The following is a 19,716-nucleotide window of genomic DNA, read 5'->3' on the forward strand; positions in this document are numbered from 1 at the left end:
ATGGTTAGGCCTTTCTTCTCCAAATTCTCCCAAGACTTGGGCTGCAACTAAGGGCGGGGATGGGGGGGGCGGGGAGTCATGGCGCTGTTCACACAGACCACTTCAAGGAAGAAACAAGTACTGTTAGAAGTATAAAGTGAAAGCTATTCGGAGGCAGAAAAGTTCGTCTCACTTTTTTGCGGGGACGGTGTGCGGTGGCGAGGCTTTGTGGAAGAGATGACGTGTAAGGACGTCTAGCCCAGAGCAAGGGCGGGAGCACAGGAGTCACGGGCGATGCCACACTCTGCAGAGTTAGTCTAAGCTCCCAGCGTTGGCCCGCCCCAGGGCGCATGCGCAAACGCCTGCAGGAGCGGAGCAGGCGGGGCTGACGCCCATGTGGCGGGGCGGGGTGGGGGGGGTGGGGGAGCCCGGGAAGCGAGGGACACGGGGAGCGGGGAGGGGCCGGGGGAGTGAGGAGGCGGGGCAGCTTTCTCTAGGCCGCGCTTCGTCACTCGCGGGTGTCCGGCGCGGGATTGTAACTACCTGGCGGCGGGAGAAGTAGCTCTCGAGCCAAGGGACGTGCGACTATCCTCGCGTGGTCATGGAGGCGCGGCGGCCGCCGCTACCCGCGACGACTTCGGCCCCTGGCCGGAGCCGAAAGCTACTGCTGCTGCCGCTGCTGCTGTTCCTGCTGCCGGCCAAAGCTCTACGGGGCTTGGAGGCGGAGGAGAGGCCCCGAACCCGCGAAGAGGAGTGCCACTTCTACGCGGGTGGACAAGTGTACCCGGGGGAGGCGTCCCGGGTTTCGGTCGCCGACCACTCCCTGCACCTCAGCAAAGCCAAGAGTAGGTGGTGCCCCGCCAAGGCGGGGTGACCGGTGGCAGAGGGAGGCGGGAGGTGGGGAGGGCCAGGAGACACGTGTACCCTGGTTACGGTGGCTACCCGGGGGTCTGGCTTGGGCGGCACCCCCTGGGCTGCCTTCGGTCCCAGGGAGAGCCTGGCTCTCTCCTTGGGGGGGGGGGGGATGGAAGGGGGTGCGAGGTGGGAAGAAAGGGATGGTTCCACTAATCAGATTTTGGAAGAAGTAGTGGTTACCCCCGAAGCCACAGATGAGGGAAAGAGGATGGCACTGGTCCGGGGCTTGCAGGCGACGAGGATGTTGTGCAAACTGAAACACTTCCTCAAACATCGCAAAGAGCCTGCAGCACGTCGCGTCTGTTCTGCGATTTCGGGGAAGAATGCATTGATAAGTTGAATAATGATTCACAGACAGTTTGATTAAACAGAAAAGCGGCTAAACAAAATGCTCAGGAGGGCAAGCGTTTCATTTTTCTTTTTTCTTTGATTGTTGTTGCATCTTATAAAGAAGACTATTAAAAGCCACCTTCCCAAAGACCTGTGTAGTTAATGGGTATCCTTTGTGTTTCTCAGAAATGAGGAGCTTGTTTACAGGGTGTACTTTGGAGGCTCTTTGTACGGAAATGGGAAAAGGGAGGTTAGAAGTAATGCATTTGGGTTGATGATAAACCTCGTGGCAAATTTGTGTCCTGCCAATTTGGCTTTTGATTATTTGCATTTCTGTCCAGTGTACACAACTAATGGCCACTTTCAGGAAGGACACATCAGACTAAGTAGATACTGAGAAAGTTGTGGCCTGCTGCATCTGGATGTTAAGATTAGCCCCAAAAAAGTGGCTAGGGGCTAAAGGATAAAGACTGTCCCTTACTCGGTTTTTTTTTTTTTTTTTTGCGGTACGCGGGCCTCTCCCCGTTGTGGCCTCTCCCGCTCCGGAGCACAGGCTCCGGACGCGCAGGCTCAGCGGCCACGGCTCACGGGCCCAGCTGCTCCGCGGCACGTGGGATCCTCCGGGACCGGGGCACAAACCCAAGTCCCCTGCATCGGCAGGCGGACTCCCAACCACCGCGCCACCAGGGAAGCCCCCTTACTCGCTTTTAAGCAACTTGCTTTTCCTACTTACCATTTGGCATTCTGAAGATGTGTATTTGGCTTTTGTGGTACAGTTACAGAATGCTCCTTGCCCAGGTTCAGTGAAAAAAAGTAGTGCTTCACAATTATGAATCCCCAGTGTTAAAATGCACGTTGCTATGCCTTAGGATGGAGTGGGAGTGATAAATGAGAAAAACTGTTTTGCCTCCTTAAACATCTGCAGTTCTTTCCTACTGAAAGTTATCTTTAGATTTTTTGTTTTTAAAAAAGCTAGTGTTGCACTTCTAAAATCGTATTTCCAAGCCCCATTGGTTTTACTTGCCTGGGAAGATATTTTGAAATATGTCAGCCAGTTAAGTGTTTACTGGCATTACATATATTTTTCATAACAAATCCCATCCAAGTCTGCACACGGAAGCAAAAAATAGTAGTAATAATAGATTTCCTTCTACCAGCAAACCTTTTCAAGTTTTAGGTATTTGCTATATTTCTCTCATGTGTAAGCTCATCTAGAATTAAAATTACAAGGACTTTTCACTCATAAAATGGAATGTTATGGCATTATTAAGTTCAGACTTTCAAATAATTTTTAGTAACATGAAAAACTTCATGATCTACTGCTCCCTTTTTTAAAAAGTGGGGCACAGAGCTTCCCTGGTGGCACAGGGGTTGAGAGTCTGCCTGCCGATGCAGGGGACACGGGTTCGTGCCCCGGTCCGGGAAAATCCCACATGCCACGGAGCGGCTGGGCCCGTGAGCCATGGCCGCTGAGCCTGCGCGTCCAGAGCGTGTGCTCCGCAACGGGAGAGGCCACAACAGAGAGAGGCCCGCGTACCGGAAAAAAAAAAAAAAGTGGGGCACAACGTGATCTAAATTTATGTGTTTAAAAAAGACTGGAAGGAAAGACATCAAAATGTTAACAGTAGTTAAATTATGGGGGTTATGGGGAGAGGGGATTTAAATATTCTTCTTTATACTGCTCTGCATTTGCTTTATTAATTATATGATTTATATTCGGGACAATTTTTGTTTGTTTTTTAATACATGCAAGGGTTTGCTTTGGGAATTCCATTTATAGATCTTAGCATACTGCATTCTTTTTGCTCTATAAACTGATGACAGTTTTTTTTTTGAACTAGCACTGCAGTTCTTAAATCAAGAACCCAAAATTTCCCAAGGAAAAAAAAAAAGCAAGCAAGCAAGCCATATCCAGGATATGAGGGCCTGCCTTTCCACCACCTTGCCAACATTGTGTTATCATTTAACAAATCTTTCCCAATTTGCTAAGCCAGATAATAACAATAAAGTATTCTATCACTGTTTAAAAAAGAAAAAGAAAAAAAGAACCCAAAATTTCCCAAGAAAAAAAAAAAAAAAAGCAAGCAAGCAAGCTATATCCAGGATATGAGGGCCTGCCTTTCCACCACCTTGCCAACATTGTGTTATCATTTAACAAATCTTTCCCAATTTGCTAAGCCAAATAATAACAATAAAGTATTCTATCAGTGTTTAAAAAAGAAAAAAGAACCCAAAATTTCCAAAATCAAGGTTTTCAGAACAGAATTTTTCAGTTTTATTGGTTTTCCCAATATGCTAAAATCATTAAGGACTATCATTGTAACACATTATTTTTTTTAATTATAGTTAATTTATTATAGAAGATTTATTTTATTTCATTTTATTTATTTGGCCACGCCACACCACATCACAGGGCGTGTGGGATCTTAGTTCCCCGACTAGGGAGTCTTAACCACTGGACCACCAGGAAAGTCCCTGTAACACATTGTTACAATTATAAACTCACACTTGAGTAGCATTTTAAGTAATGTATATAAAGCATATATAGTTCTGTATCCTTCTGCTATCTAATTCTCCCTCCTAGCCTTTACCAAATCATATCAAGATATTTCTGGCTCAAGATAAGGAATCATGTATTACATATTTTTTTGGGGGGGGGGGTGTTTTTTACTCCATTTTACTAAAAATATGTTTTCAACTACAGTAAAATGAAAGCAAGCAATCCTCTGGTATTTCCTGAAATACATCCTTAGGAAAATAACCACTTTGGATCTAGAAACTTGGCCTCTTTATAAATTACCTTGCAAAATAGAAAATATTTCTCAATGATGAAATAAAAGATTATTCTTATAAATCTAAAAACAAAAAACAAAAAAGTCAGCTGAACTCTACAGTGTGCTTAGTGACATAGTCTATTCACATTGTGATGCAACTCCTTATCTGGGCATGGACTGCTAGCCAACAGATCACGCCCCACCAGGCGTCTGCAGGCTACTCTTTGAGTAGCACTGTACATATGGGGTAGGAGTAAACACCTAACACTTCAGTTTAAGCAGGGTTCAAGCTAGACTCAGAGAACATGAACGTTTGTGTGAAATGTTCAGGGTATTTCTAATCCCTTCTTGCAATCAATCAAAACACTAGTTTCTATTCTGTATACACAACAAATAAGGCACATAGTAGAAGGTGGGGGTGATTTTAAAACTCAGGATCCTTGCCCACCATAGGAAGTTTGCCACCTGAATAGAGAGAAAAACTAATGCCAAAAAAACCTACTTATACTTAGGCATTAATGATAAAGGCCCAATAAATGATCTGTGTAGACCACAAGAGCTCATACGTGCAGCTGCGGGAAAAAGCTCTGAGGCGATCTGCCAAAGCTTCAAGGTAGAGGGAAAATGTAAGCAGGTCTTTTTTTTTTTTTTTTAACATATTTATTGAAGTATAATTGCTTTACAATGGTGTGCTAGTTTCTGCTTTATAACAAAGTGAATCAGCTATACATATACATATGTTCCCATATGTCTTCCCTCTTGCGTCTCCCTCCCTCCCACCCTCCCTATCCCACCCCTCCAGGCGGTCACAAAGCACCGAGCTAATATCCCTGTGCCATGCGGCTGCTTCCCCCAGCTATCTACCTTACTACGTTTGTTAGTGTGTATATGTCCATGACTCTCTCTCGCCCTGTCAAAGCTCACCCTTCTTCCTCCCCATATTCTCAAGTCCGTTCTCCAGTAGGTCTGCGTCTTTATTCCTGTCTTACCCCTAGGTTCTTCATGACATTTTTTTTCTTAAATTCCATATATATGTGTTAGCATACGGTATTTGTCTTTCTCTTTCTGACTTACTTCACTCTGTAGGACAGACTCTAGGTCTATCCACCTCATTACAAATAGCTCAATTTCGTTTCTTTTTATGGCTGAGTAATATTCCATTGTATATATGTGCCACATCTTCTTTATCCATTCATCCAATGATGGGCACTTAGGTTGTTTCCATCTCCGGGCTATTGTAAATAGAAAAGAACATCATATATTTTTCTTTCTTAGTTTCCAAGCCAGCACCTTATTGGGAAGGAACAGCTGTGATAAATGGAGAATTTAAGGAGCTGAAGTTAACTGATTATCGTGGGAAATACCTGGTTTTTTTCTTCTACCCACTTGATTTGTAAGTAATACATGTACATAGCACCTAGTAAAACCTCAGTCATTATCAGTCATTATTCAACAACATCAAATAGTTAGAAATTATTTTATTTAGCACTTGTTCTTAAAGGGAAAACTGAGATGAGTTTTTTCAAGAAGGTAACATCTTGAATATATTTCAGAATCATAAACCATTGATCCCAGTACTTATATCTACATGATTGTGTTATCAAAATGTAATCATTAGAGGAAAGCCACATTTATATTCATTAAGCTATACTTACTAAGGCAAGAAAATGGACTGAGAATATTTTAGAAAGCATTTAATTGCAAGACTTATGCCACAAATCTGTTTCTCTGTTAACTTGAATGTTTATATGCCTTTTTCTCTGGTGATACCATTTAACTGTGGTTTTACTATTTTTATTCTTTGCTACATCTGTTGCTTTTCTGTGATTTGAACATTTTCCTGAAAATACTGGATATGCTTAAGGAATAATACCTATTAATATAAATTATGGTTATGGGGGTAGTTTTCTTACTTTAACTCTGGCAGTGAGCACTTTTGTAGATAGAAAGTTGACTCAAAGTAAATACTCTTGGAACTTTAGTCACATTGAGGATTTAACTTTGAGTGTTTTTCAAATTCCATGAAAGTGAAAAGATACCAAAGAGAGTTATCCCAACTTTTATCTTTTTTGTTTGAATATATTTTTTGGTTACAAAAGTAAATAGAAGATTCTTCTGTCTTTGCCACTGTATATTAAGGTCGTTTTTACATTAGGAGTAATCTAGAACTAAGTAAATATATTTTAAACTTGCAGGGAGGATATACTTAAGCTCATATCTTTAGGTTGTCTCTAGGCCAGAGGTCAGCAAAGTTTTTCTGTACAGGGCCATATAGTAAATATTTTAGTCTCGAAGTGATCTTCATTGCAACTACTCAACTTTGCCTTTGAAGCACAAAACAGTTATAGACAATAATGAATGAGTGTTGTTGTGCTCCGTTGAAAGTTTATTTACAAAAAATAAGATAGGCCAGATTTGGACTCTGAACTGAAGTTTGCTGACCCCTACTCTAAATCCAAATCGAATTCTCATCAAAATTTGTACATTGAGGCTAAAACAAATCATGAATCTGCATAATATGTAATATTTTAAATTAGTAAGAACTTGCTTCTTTCTAATCAACTTGTACTATGGCTTGACTAGCTAAAATGTATTATATAACTTAACTTCAAATAGAAACCAGAAGTAGAAATTTTAATATATATAAAATGATAGGCCTTCTAAATTCATGCTGTAAAACTGAAAAGCAACACATATATTAAATATATTTGATGCTAAACCTGAATTTTGAAATTAGTGGAACATAGACAAATATGCCGTTTCTCCAGTGTTATTTAAAACTCCATAATGAATAAGATATATCTAATTAGAGCATGATGTTAGCAGTGGTCTTTTGGGGCAAGGAGCTGAGAGAGCTGCTTTCTGTTGTTTCTGTGTAATGCCTGCCGGACTGGGCCTGGTTAGAGAAGGAAGAATCCTGGGACATTTGCCACAGTCTGCAAGGAAGAAAGTCAGAATTCTGCCGAGATTCTGAAGAATTTCAGTTTTCTGCCTAAACTTTAAGTTGGGCCAGTGTGTCTCTAGGTAGCATTTCTTGGAATAATAGGAAGGAGGGCAGGGGCCGATCATTCCTACCTTTTGGAAAATATTAAAAATACATTCATAGGCCAGGTTTCCAGGGACATAACCTGGATTAGAATTGTCTGCTTGCATATGGCAGTCCTCCACTCGAACAACTGAAACATTTGAAAAGCCTGTATTGGGCTGTGGTAGGAACTTGTTGTCCTGTAAGTCTGTTTTTCAAACTTTCTTGACGATGACACATGGTAGGAAATATATTTTTCATTGCCGCCCAATACACTTATACATACAAGGTAATATTTAGTCTGTATGCACCGGTATAGTTCATGCTCCTTAAAATACTGAACAACTTCCATACCAACGCCCTCCCCAAGTTGCCCCTCCCACCTAGTCCCTTTCAGAAACCTCCAGAGAGAGCTAAAGCCAACCTTGAGTTAAGGTGGTTAAATATTTTTAATATCACTCCTGAATACACACATATATATGCACTTATATATAAATATATATGCTTTATAACTTACCCTTACTGTGTGTGATATATGTGTGATCATACTTTCTATTTCACTTTTTTAAAATGTTGGTTGGAACTCAATAAATTGGCTTAAGGAGTCCCTAACACTGCTTGAAAAATACTACCCTAAGGTAATATTCTCTAAATGTGCCCTTCTGACAACAGGACTGGGAGACGAGGTAGTAAGTAGAAGAGGACCTTATCAAGAAAGGGAGAGGGGTGGGAGAGTATTTCCTCATCTCCAAAATAGAGATAGATGCATCTAGCTCATAGGGTTGGCATAGGAAGGTTAAAAAATAATAGTGAAACAATGTAAAATTTGTATTGATCCTTTGAAAGCTATAAAGCACTATATAAAGTATTATTGAATAAAAGCTAATAAAATGGGGGATGCTGCCATAAGGGAGACGAGAACGTTGGTTGACCACTGATCCATTAAGTTATAAAAGTAAAGTTTATCAAGATGTAATTGGGAACTCTGTACTTTTTAAATTAAATAAGATTTGATCAAATAACCATTTTTTTAGACTACTCCCATCTTGAGAAGCTTCATATACAAAATTGTTCTTCATGTGTGTTTTTATATACTAAAGGTGTTTACAAAAACAAAATCATTTGAAACTAAGTATATGTGTATTCTGAGAATAATTTTTTTTTTTAACTTTCAGCACTTTTGTGTGTCCAACTGAAATCATCGCCTTTGGTGATAGAATTGAGGAATTCAGATCGATAAATACTGAAGTGGTAGCATGCTCTGTTGATTCACAGTTTACCCATTTGGCCTGGTCAGTATCTTAAACTTAGTATTTGTAGGGAAAAAAATGGACATACTCTTAAATTATGGGCAGACAACTCTTAACATGACAGGAATATAGAGGCGCTCCAGTGGCACAATCAGTTAGTGCATGGTACTTGTATGACAGGAATATAGTTATTTATCAGACAGTTCAGGAAGAAATTTATCTGAGAGCTGCTAGTTCAATGAAGGTACAGTAAAAATGCTTAAGGATTTTATAGGACATTGCAAATTTGGGGGAAAAAAAGTTAAATTCAAAAGATGTAATATCCATAGCAGAAACCACTGAATTGTATGATTACTTTATTATCATAAATTGGGTAACCTTAATCTGGAGAAATAAAATCTAAAATACTATGTCTCTCTGTTACCCAGTTGTCTAGTATTAAGTCAAACTCAAAATAGCTTTTATCATTACTTTTTAAGAAGCAATGATTTTTTAAATTAATGCTTTAAATAATTTTTAAAAATTCATTAAACATGAAAAGATGCTCTGCCTAATTAATTGCAGAGAATTTACAATAAAATGACAAGAGATGCCATTCTTTTCCTCTGTCTGGCCAAGAGTTCAAATATTTAAGAATTTCATCCAATGTTGATAAAGGTGTGAAGAAATGGTACTTACACAAACACAGTTGATTCAGCATTTCTGGAGAGCAGTTAGGCAACATGTTTCAAACATTGAAATGTTCATGTTGATGTGAGTTTTGTTTTATAAATTTATTTATTTATTTATTTTTGGCTGTGTTGGGTCTTCGTTGCTGAGCGCGGGCTTTCTCTGGTTGCAGCGAGCGGGGGCTACTCTTCGTTGTGGTACGCAGGCTTCTCACTGCGGGGGCATCTCTTGTTGCGGAGCATGGGCTGTAGGCTCGCGGGCTTCAGCACGCAGGCTCAGTAGCTGTGGCTCATGGGCTCTAGAGCTCAGGCTCAGTAGTTGTGGAGCACGGGCTTAGTTGCTCTGTGGCATGTGGGATCTTCCCGGACCAGGGCTCGAACCCATGTCCCCTGCATTGGCAGGCGGATTCTTAGCCACTGCGCCACCAGGGAAGTCCCTAATGTGAGTTTTTAATAGCATCCATAATTTTGTTCACAAAATTTTTGCACAATAAAGATTGTGCAGAATTATTTTGCTTTTAAAATTTAACATTCAATTCATTAAAGTAACAAAGTCAAAACAGGTTTTTCTCCATTTACAATTATGTATATAAATATATATACATGGATATATTTGTATATATAACTGTAAATGTATATAAATTATAATTGTAAATTATACATACACACATATATGTATGTGTATATGTAAGTAAAAGTTTAATTGGTTCAGGAGCTACAATTTAAATTTAATTTACATTTCCTTAAGTAATTGATTCTCTTAAGTATTTTAAGATGCAGTTATATATTTAATATATTTAAGCATCTCAGTTTTCAGACAAACTTTCCCAAGGACTTAATTCTTGCAAATCTAATAAATAAATAGGTGTGTCTTAAGTCCTTTTAAAATGTTTCTTTACTAGTTATAAACTAAAATTTCAGATTACACATTTCGAATTGGAATCATAAAGTGAATCTGTTATTTTAACATGCCAAATCTCTTAAACATTATAATTTAGTATACAAATATATACTGATTATTTCTTAATATAAAAATATTAAAACTATGGTTTGAATTTGCTTCATCATTTCCATAGTAATTCTAAATCTTTGCAGGATTGAAACACAAATCCACTAAGGAGAAAGTTATGTCATCCCAAATAATTTGGGATTGCTTTCCCAAGGAATTTTGGGGGATACATTCTCAGCTGGATAGGTTTCATATCAACCAGAGATTTCTACTTGGATGTCAGAACTGCGGCTGCAAACATCTGGAGCCACAGTTCCCTGTTTCCTAACGGCTACGTCAGTGTCCTACCATGAGGGCCCCAACCCACATCCTCCAGTTTCAAGTTGCAGAGTACTTAAATCTGAAGACTGATGAGTCAGATTACAGCTAGCGTCCTTGCTGCTTCAAGTGGACTTGGTGTTTCTTGTCTCTCAGAATATTAAAATGCCATCCAGTTGTATCGTGCTTATCTCACAAGGCTTTGTCTTGCAATCACAATTCTAAGCTTATGCTCATGACAGTGCATATCCTTTGATCCATAATTCCACTTCTAGGAATTAATCAGACAAGTATACAAAGTTGAGAATTATCAGGATTTTCCAGCAGTGTTTATAAAAGCAAAAAAAAAAAACGCAATCAGTTTAAATGACTGTCAGTAGAGATTGGTAACATATATTATGTCTGTACATTAAAAATGTGACGTATATCTCCATATTTAGTGTTTAAAGGATATGAATATATTGTTAAGGGGAGGGAGAGGCAAGAAAAATAGAATGTGTATTAGCCTGTCTTTGTTAGAGAATGTGTGTGTTGTGTGTTTGTGTGCATATGTGAAGAAAGAGTGCTGTTTTAATATATGCCATTTACTTAACCCTGAAAGGTAAATTTTCTGTTACAGGATTAACACCCCTCGAAGACAAGGAGGACTTGGGCCGATAAGCATTCCACTTCTTTCAGATTTGAACCATCAGATCTCAAAGGACTATGGCGTATATCTGGAAGACTCAGGCCACACTCTTAGGTATCTTTCAGTGGTTTTACATTATGACAAATATGAATATATTTGTAATCCTCCTTGAAATGGAGTTAGAAGATACAAGGTTTGATCAAGAAATATTTGCTCTGTTTGCAAAAATGTTGTAGATACCGTTAAAAATAATTGTTAAGTGCCCAACTTAAGCTATGTGAGTGTCACAGACTGTTAGAGCCAGAAGATTATTTAGAGGTCTTTGACCAACCCTGTCATTTTACATAAAAAACAGATTCAGAGTCCCATGGACTTAGCCAAAGTTACTACAGTTAATTGCAGAGCCCAGACATGAACCCGGGTCCCCAAATGGTTTGTCCATTTCTTTCTCCTCTTTTCCAAACTGACTCTAGTAATGGTTTTTCTAAATACAAGTATCATAGTATTTATTTAACAAACCTGTGTCCTTGGAGTAGGAAAAATTAAGGAAATATTTTACCCAACAACCCCCATTGAGTTACTTGAGTTAATAAATACTGATAGAATTCTTTGGAAGAAAGGGCAACTTCAACTTGAAACAGTTTTAATTTTCTTATATACTGTTGATTTGCTTTGCAGTGCTAAGTTTTTTTAATGTTTTATGTGAAGGTGTCAGTATTTTATAATCCTGTGGGTTTCATACAACAGCTTTATTGAGATACAATTCACATACCATACAACTCACCCATTTAAAGCATACAATTCAGTGGTTTTTAGCATATTCACAGGTGATGCAACCATCACCACAATCAATTTCAGAACATTTTCATTGCTCCAAAAAGAAATCCCATCCCCATTAGCAGTCGCTCCCCGTTTCACCCAGTCCCCCTCCCCTAGCCCTACACAACCACTAATCTACTTTATGTCTTTCGAGTTGCCTATTCTGGACATTTCATAGAAATGGAATCCTACAGTATCTGCTCTTTTATGACTAGCCTCTTTCACTTAGCATAATGTTTTCAAAAAAGGTTCATCCATATTGTATCATGTGTCACTACCAAGTTCCTTTCTCTTTTTTTTTTTTTTTTTTTTGTACTTGCCAAGTCTGTAATGGTTTCTGCCTAGAGTTTATTACTAAGTTAACTCCCGAAGAGTAAATATGCCACTAAAAAGATTGAGGCACTTTTAAAATTTAGAATTATTTGAACATTAGCCAAGTAAAATTATCTAATATTAGCTATTTTATGTGATTTGAACCAAGTTCGTTTTTTTAATTTTTTATTTTCATCAAAGTAATATATGCACATAGTTTTTAAAAGTCACATTTTCTTAAACAGTCCTCTCCTTACTCTTAGCCCTGCTTCATGGAGGAAGCTACTTTCAGCCCTTTAGCTACTGCTTGCATTATTTGACTCCATATTTCTAAATAGTATCTTATATAATACATCTGGATATATCAATTTTGGTATTATTTTTCATGGTAAATAGGACTTCATCTTTCTTACATCATCCCCAAATTAATTTTCCCAGTATAATGTGTCACAGTTTTGGATTAAGTCAATATTCAGTGTTTATATAAATATTATTCACTGCTAAGCCTTTAAGTGTAGTGTGCTGAAGATTACCTTCCCCTGTGGCAAATTTGTTTATTTTCTTGTAGCTAATAAACTACTTCATTTCTTTCATTCCCTTAGTTTTCTATATATCCATCACTAATTATTCCTCAATTCCACACCTGGATCGTAACCCCTCTAAGTACTGCATTTTTCCTCTGTCAGTTTTTTTCCTCCATCCTCCTGCTTCCAGTCAGACTGATGGCTCGCTAGGCCTGCTACATAGCTGTTGTCCTAGCACTTTCTGCACCAGCATCCTGGGACGTTCCTTCACCTCCTCTCTATCAGATACCCAATTTTCTGGCTCCCATGCCTGCCTGCCTTCTTTATGTAATTCTTTGTTATGGTGAAGCACATCCTCATAGCTTCCGAATACAAGGTCATTGGAAGGTAAAATGCTTGAGGGCCTTCTGTGTCCGAAAATGTTTTTATTCTGCTCTCATGCTTGATTAATAATGTGGCTGGGTGTAGAATTCTAGATTGAGAGGCATTTTCCTGTGGACATTTGAAAGCATTGCCCTGATACCTTTAGCTTCTGGGGCTGTTATTGAGATGTCTGTTGCCATTTTAATTTCATACTTTTTGTAAGAATGACCTGTCTCTGTTCTGTGGAAGAGACATATATACATATTACACCAAGTATGGCAAATGCCTTAGTCTCATAGTCTACCAAAGAAGCAGTTCACACAATCAGAACAGAAAACAGAAGCTACAATTTGCTACCAAAGAAAAGGCAGATTTGTTTTTGTGTGGTGTGTGTTGGTATGATGTGCCTTACAGAGGCAAGGTCAAAATTTCCCATCAGGGTCACTTACTTCAGAACAGACTTGATCACCTTTGATGAGAATTTTCAACTGTAAAAGTAGTACATGAAAGGATACCCATATGAGTAGTAATTAACAATTTTGCCTGAGTTTGGCCAAGTTGATCTGGTCTAAGGAGATTGAGCCCTAGTTACTTCAGACGTTGAGTTGCTCATTCAAAAAAGCTGTTGTAGAATGAGGAGGAACACTTCAGTAATGTTTAACGTGATTATGGAATAAGATTTCATGTAATAGATATGTAATGCCATGTATTTCTACTAAATATATATATCTCATCATTATTTTAATACTTGTACACAAGCAGTTAGCCCTAGTACCCGAGATCCTTTTCTAATCCAAAGTAAGTATTGGGTTGAAATCCATATTGACTGAAATAAATAGATAGTAAAATCCTTTGACAATTTTGATCTCTAGTATACTTTAACTCTTAAAGTGCCACCCCGATCTCAATAGCAGGTCTTTTAGGTCGAACTATCTCATTATTCCCCAGGCCTTAGTAGTGAATCACATATAGAAAGATTCAGAAGGAAAGGCAACTTCATATTGGTGACTTTGTCTTTTTCCACCACTGAAAAAGGAAATACAAAGACATTCTAAACAGCCAGTGATAAGAAACATGGATCACTCCTTCACCCAAAGGAAAGCTCTGCTAGGTAGTTTAATCATTTCATTTACAGTACAATCCCAAACCTAGTACACGTCAAGATTCAACTGATAATACTACGGTACATTTCATAGACAAAAACAAATCATTAAAGCTACCGTTTAACAGTGATAATCCCAAAATATACAGTAGATAAGTGTGGGTATGGGGGTGTGTGCATGTGCATACCAGTCAGGTAGGTAAGTAGTGAGTTTTTGGTTCTGTATAACATCCTTCTGTGTGAGCGGTACAGGGATTCATGTTAACTCATATTTTTCTTGACTGAGAACAAATGTCCTCACCTTTACCATTCTTATGTTTTACAGAGGTCTCTTCATTATTGATGACAAAGGAATCCTAAGACAGATTACTCTGAATGACCTTCCTGTGGGTAGATCTGTGGATGAGACACTGCGTTTGGTTCAAGCATTCCAGTACACCGACAAACATGGAGAAGGTGCCCTTCCCTTCTAACCATCATAGCCTCTTGATTTTTTAGTTTGAGAGATACTAGCATAATTAGTTTGGTTTCTTATCTTACAAGTAATTTTCATGGTTCCAAATCTTCTGATTGTTTTCAGATTATTAGGTCTTTTGAACAGATCAAATTATAATTTAAAGTGCTTTTAACAAAACATCACTAATATTTTCTACTTACTGAATACGATGGACAAAATATTATTTTCATAGTCCTTTTGGCTAAGCTCAGAGAAGTTTCTGCTACTGTAATTTTTCAAATTATGTTTCTATAAACTTAAAATGCACCTGCCAATCTGGCAGTATCTAGTAACGTAGGTTTTATTTGCATGTTTACATTATTTGATTTAGCTTTTTTTCCTCAAAGTAATTCAGAAATCCTTAAGGTTATTCAGTATCACACTGGTAACCTGTCATTTCATCCTTTCACTTCAAGTTTTTGTAGTAGCCAAATGGAAAAGGTCAGATCTTCTTAAAATAGAACACATGTTATATATTCCTTTCAAACGTGTAACTCAGTGCCTGAGTCAGGGTGCACTCTAAATCAAGGGGAAATCCTACCTTCCAAATAATGTTAAAGTCTTTTTCGACAAACAGTGAACCATGGCATCAGTACAGAATACTGCAGGACATAGCAGATAAGCTTAAGGGAATGTACATTCAAGGAATTTTTGCTGTACCAAGACCTTTCAGTTTACCAGATTCCCAAACTTTCCAACTGTATTACAGGAACACTCAATTTGGTTTCTTCTATTGTAAATGTAACTAAACATAATTGACAAAAGTGAAAATAGATTAGCTGCCTGCTGATAAGCTCCATGACTAAAATTTCTGGCTGCAAGCCAGTAAGCTAACAGAAGTCAACTGTCCTGTAGCAATGTTCTCATTAATATAGGCTCTATTTTCAGTTTCATTTGGAAAAAGAAAACACAAGAGCTGCTAAAGAGAACTGAACTCTGTTTTTAAACTGTCTTTTGCCAATTTTTGTTTCTTTCAGTCTGCCCTGCAGGATGGAAACCTGGTAGTGAAACAGTAAGTCAAATTGATTTTTCTGTTAAGAGGATGGCTGGGGCAAAAAAAAAAAAAAAAAGCCAACCCTAGGATAATCTTTCCTTGTAAAAGAACTCCCTTGATTTTGTAAATGAAGTAAACATTGCTAGGCAGAACTCATAAGACTACAGACATTCTTTGGACTGTAACGGAGAGTAGCTGCAACTGGGAAAGCAGAATATGGGACCTGACGCTGTGAATTTTAAAGCCAAGTATACAGAGAAAGATACCATTAAAAAAGGGGAGGGCGACAGTGGAGACGTGGTAGAATCAATTCAGGGCAAAGAAGACAGTCACAAGCAAAACCTTCAGTGTATATTAAAAGCTTTTAAGAAAATCTGGCTTACTGGGGGCAGACACCAAAAACAATGGGAACTACGAACCTGCAGCCTGTGAAAAGGAGACCCCAAACACATTAAGTTAAGCAAAATGAGAAGACAGAGAAACACACAGCAGATGAAGGAGCAAGGTAAAAACCCACCAGACCAAACAAATGAAGAGGAAATAGGCAGTCTACCTGAAAAAGAATTCAGAATACTGATAGTAAAGATGATCCAAAATCTTGGAAATAGAATGGAGAAAATACAAGAAACGTTTAACAGGGACCTAGAAGAACTAAAGAGCAAACAGACAATGATGAGCAGCACAATAAATGAAATTAAAAATTCTCTAGAAGGAATCAATAGCAGAATAACTGAGGCAGGAGAACAGATAAGTGACCTGGAAGATAAAAGCGTGGAAATAACTACTGCAGAGCAGAAGAAAGAAGAAAGAATGAAAAGAATTGAGGACAGTCTCAGAGACCTCTGGGAGAACATTAAACACACCAACATTTGAATTATAGGGGTCCCAGAAGAAGAGCAAAAGAAAGGGTCTGAGAAAATATTTGAAGAGATTATAGTTGAAAACAATCAGATTAATGAACAAATCCATCATCTCACAGTTAGCCTTTTTTGTGTGGGGTGAGAAGGCTTAAGATCTACTCTTCTAGCAAATTTCAGGTATACCAACAGTATTAACTATAGTCAACCGTGCTGTGCATCAGCTCCCCAGAACTTATTCATCCTAAAACTGAAGGCTTATACCCTTTGACCAGCGTCTCCCCATCTCCCCCAGCCCCAGCCCCTGGCAACCACCATTCTACTCTGTTTTTATGGGCATTCATTCAACAGACATTCCTTGAGCACCTGCTATATGGCAACTATTCGAACTTGGATGATAGCCAGATGATACTTACTACTGAACACCACAGCCAATGTCCCAGCCCTCAGAGTTACGTTCTAATTTCAGCTGTGGCCAATGCTTTTAGAAACAGGTTGATGGCAGTTGGTGAGACAGTGCCTGGGATGGGGATAAAGTGGTCAGGAAAGACTTTTCAGATGATATTTGAGCTGAAACGTGAGTGAAGAAAGGGAGCCAGTCGTGCATGGAGCCGTGCAGAAAGAGCATCAGGGGCAGAGGCCCTGAGGCCGGTAGCGGCTCAGCGTGGCGGGGGAGCAGAAAGGGTTGGCGCGGGCAGAACGCTGAGCTGTGGGAATGGGAGAGGACGCCAGTGTCCCAGTGCACGGAGGGTTGGAGTCCCATGAGTTGACTGAGCAATGTGGAGTCCCTCGTGACCACAGGGAGGGCAGCAGGTGGTTTGAGGATAGGGCAAGAAGGAAAAGAAGGAAAGAAAACAGCTGGAGGGGGGGTGTAGGATCAGAAAAGGTTTGGTGGTGGCGTTTCTTTGAAGACAGATGAATTTTTCATCTCCATTGCACAGGCCTCCTGATTTGTCTCCCCGACCTCAGTTTCTCTCCTCTCCAACACATGTCATTCTGCAGACCGGAACCTCTTAGTGGCTCTGCAGTACAAAGTCCTCATGCTCGGGCACAGCCTTCAAGCTTCTGCGTTCTCTCGTTCCACTGCCTCTCCCTGGTCATCATCCCATGATTCACACACGCACACACACATGCACACATGCTATGCTCCCACCAAATCACGTGACTCATCCTTCCCCAAACTAAGCCCTACTCTGTCACGCTTTTGTGCCTTTGCTCAGGTCTTTCTTTCTGTAGCCTGGAGTACCTCTCTCCCCTTCCCTAAATTCCCCAAATTCTTCTTTCAAGACCAACTTAAATGCTACTTCCACTCTGAGGCCTTCCCTGATGCCATCTCAGCCTCTGTTGAGTCACAGAGCCTGTGTCCTAGTTTTGTGTGTTGCACCAAAAGCAGTTATGTACACGTACATCTTCCCCACGTGCTTGTACGAGCCTCCAAGGCGGGGACTTCGGTGGTTACCACTGGATCCCCCACCATGCAGCATACTGTTGGCACCCAGTTGTTATGCCATAAGTACTCTTGAATTGAATTGGAATGCAGAGAGATTATACATTGGCAAAGACAAAATACTCCTGGAGTGATGCCTGAAATGAGGTAACGTTTATTTTATGCTGAAGAAAATGCATATAGAACTATCATAAGCTGGTTACAATAAAGTACAAGGTTATTTTTTTATATAGGGATAAATGTACTTTACCTGTAACTAGCAAGTAACAGTTAATGTGAGAAGTTAGAAACCTAGGAGGTTTCTAAGGCTGTAACGCTCTAGGAGGAAACACTTTTTCTTTCATTCAGAGTATTTGTCCATTCACTAAATAGGTACCCACGTTGTTTTTGGAGTACTTCTTCTACTTTGCGGTTTGAGATTAAAAGGTTACAGTTCTGGACCTCCAAGCAATCCATTTGAACCCACTGCCCCCTTTTCAGGTTGTAGCATACCATCACTTCATCAGCAGATAATTTTAAAAATACATTAACATCTGTGGCCATGCTCTCTCAACATGTTTGATTTTACACCATACCTGAAGATGCCATGAAAGCCTGGTGGCAAAGAGAAGAGCTGTAAGTAAATTTGAGGTGCTTGAGTACAGATGTTAATTTACTAGCAAATTATCTGCCTTCTGGGAGAGCTGAGATTAGCACGACAAATCCAGTTTTTCCTAAATATATATGATATAATTTGGTACACAAAATAATCTTTATCTTTAGTCAAGAGATAAGCAACTAATGTCAGACTACTGTTGATATACTTTGGCTTTTAAAATGAATAATTTGCTTTTTTTCTTTAACAGATAATCCCAGATCCAGCCGGAAAGTTGAAGTATTTTGATAAACTGAACTGAAAAATACTTCCTCGGGTCATGATGTTTGAAACTTCTCAGTAAAGTTCACTGTTTTATTACCACATTGTGTTGCAGTAGTAATTTCTTGAATAATATAAAAATCCATGTCAGGGTCCAAAGATATTTAGTGTTTGGTAGACACTGATGCCAAAAGGTAGGCAGTTATTCTCTATCTTTCCAAAATACAAAAATGTCAGACTGACTCAAACTCGTAACAAGAGTAATAACTGACATTTATGGAGTACGTGCCATCTACCAGGCATTGTGTTAGGAGGTTAGGTGTATTATTTCACTTAATTCTCACAGGAACTCTTTGAATTCTTTATTTTACAGATAAGGAAACAGCTAGCTAGCAAAGGTAGACTCAGTCTTTGAACCCAGACAGGCTAATTTCTAGTTTCGGGGCTGTTACCACTCCACTGTGGCTCACCTCTCTGTACCTTTGAGGGTGGCAGGAAAGAATAGGTTGTGAGCACAGTCACCTTCTATAGAGTCTGGTAGGGACGGTGAACCCCAGACTCTCTGTATACAACATAAAGCCCCTTGGTTACTCCTTTTTTCTAAATTTACATTTACAGCTTGTACTAAATTTATAAGTAACAACTTACATGTTTAGATTAACAATGGGAGTTCCTTGGTGGCCTGGGGTTTAGGATTCCGGGCTTTCACTGCCATGGCCCGGGTTCAGTCCCTGGTCGGGGAACTAAGATCCTGCAAGCCACGTGGTGCAGCCAAAAAAAAAAAAAAATGGTATTTAGTTTAACAGAAGTTGAATCCCTAAGTATATGTAGCCAGCTATTCACAAATGACCACATATAAAGCTGAACTCCAGTGGTACTTCGTCACCCCAGTATGGCAATGGCTTTACTATAGTTACATACATGCCATGTAGTTTAAGGGAACTGGGACCCGAGAGCATCTGCCTCGTCCTGTCTTCCACGCTAATCCCCTCTCAACGCTCGCAAAAAGCCCCTCGCCCCGGGGAGGCCGTCCTAGAGTTGGGGATGTCCCTGGCCTCCTGGCTGATGCTCTGAGTTCTGTCATAAACGGCAGGGGATTAGTGACGGGCA

General features: G+C 39.5%; 1 protein-coding gene across 1 annotated transcript; it reads left to right on the plus strand.

The window, feature by feature from the left end:
• The first annotated feature begins 469 nt into the window (after positions 1 to 469).
• PRDX4 (peroxiredoxin 4) lies at positions 470 to 18,703 on the plus strand. The gene is made up of 7 exons (XM_065900498.1): positions 470 to 824; positions 5,274 to 5,391; positions 8,199 to 8,315; positions 10,828 to 10,950; positions 14,282 to 14,412; positions 15,430 to 15,464; positions 18,596 to 18,703. The coding sequence occupies exons 1-7, from the start codon at positions 581 to 583 to the stop codon at positions 18,644 to 18,646; spliced, it is 819 nt and encodes a 272-aa protein (XP_065756570.1). The 5' UTR covers positions 470 to 580; the 3' UTR covers positions 18,647 to 18,703.
• Positions 18,704 to 19,716: the final 1,013 nt, after the last annotated feature.

The sequence above is a fragment of the Phocoena phocoena genome, chromosome X, assembly GCF_963924675.1.
Source record: "Phocoena phocoena chromosome X, mPhoPho1.1, whole genome shotgun sequence".
Lineage (NCBI taxonomy): Eukaryota > Metazoa > Chordata > Mammalia > Artiodactyla > Phocoenidae > Phocoena > Phocoena phocoena.

What these genes read in the sequence shown, in the direction of transcription:
- PRDX4 (XM_065900498.1), top strand. Translation starts at nt 581, where the DNA reads ATGGAGGCGCGGCGGCCGCCGCTACCCGCGACGACTTCGGCCCCTGGC. An exon ending in GCACCTCAGCAAAGCCAAGA is followed by an intron (nt 825 to 5,273) that starts GTAGGTGGTGCC and finishes TTTCTTTCTTAG; the next exon opens with TTTCCAAGCCAGCACCTTAT. An exon ending in TTCTTCTACCCACTTGATTT is followed by an intron (nt 5,392 to 8,198) that starts GTAAGTAATACA and finishes TTTAACTTTCAG; the next exon opens with CACTTTTGTGTGTCCAACTG.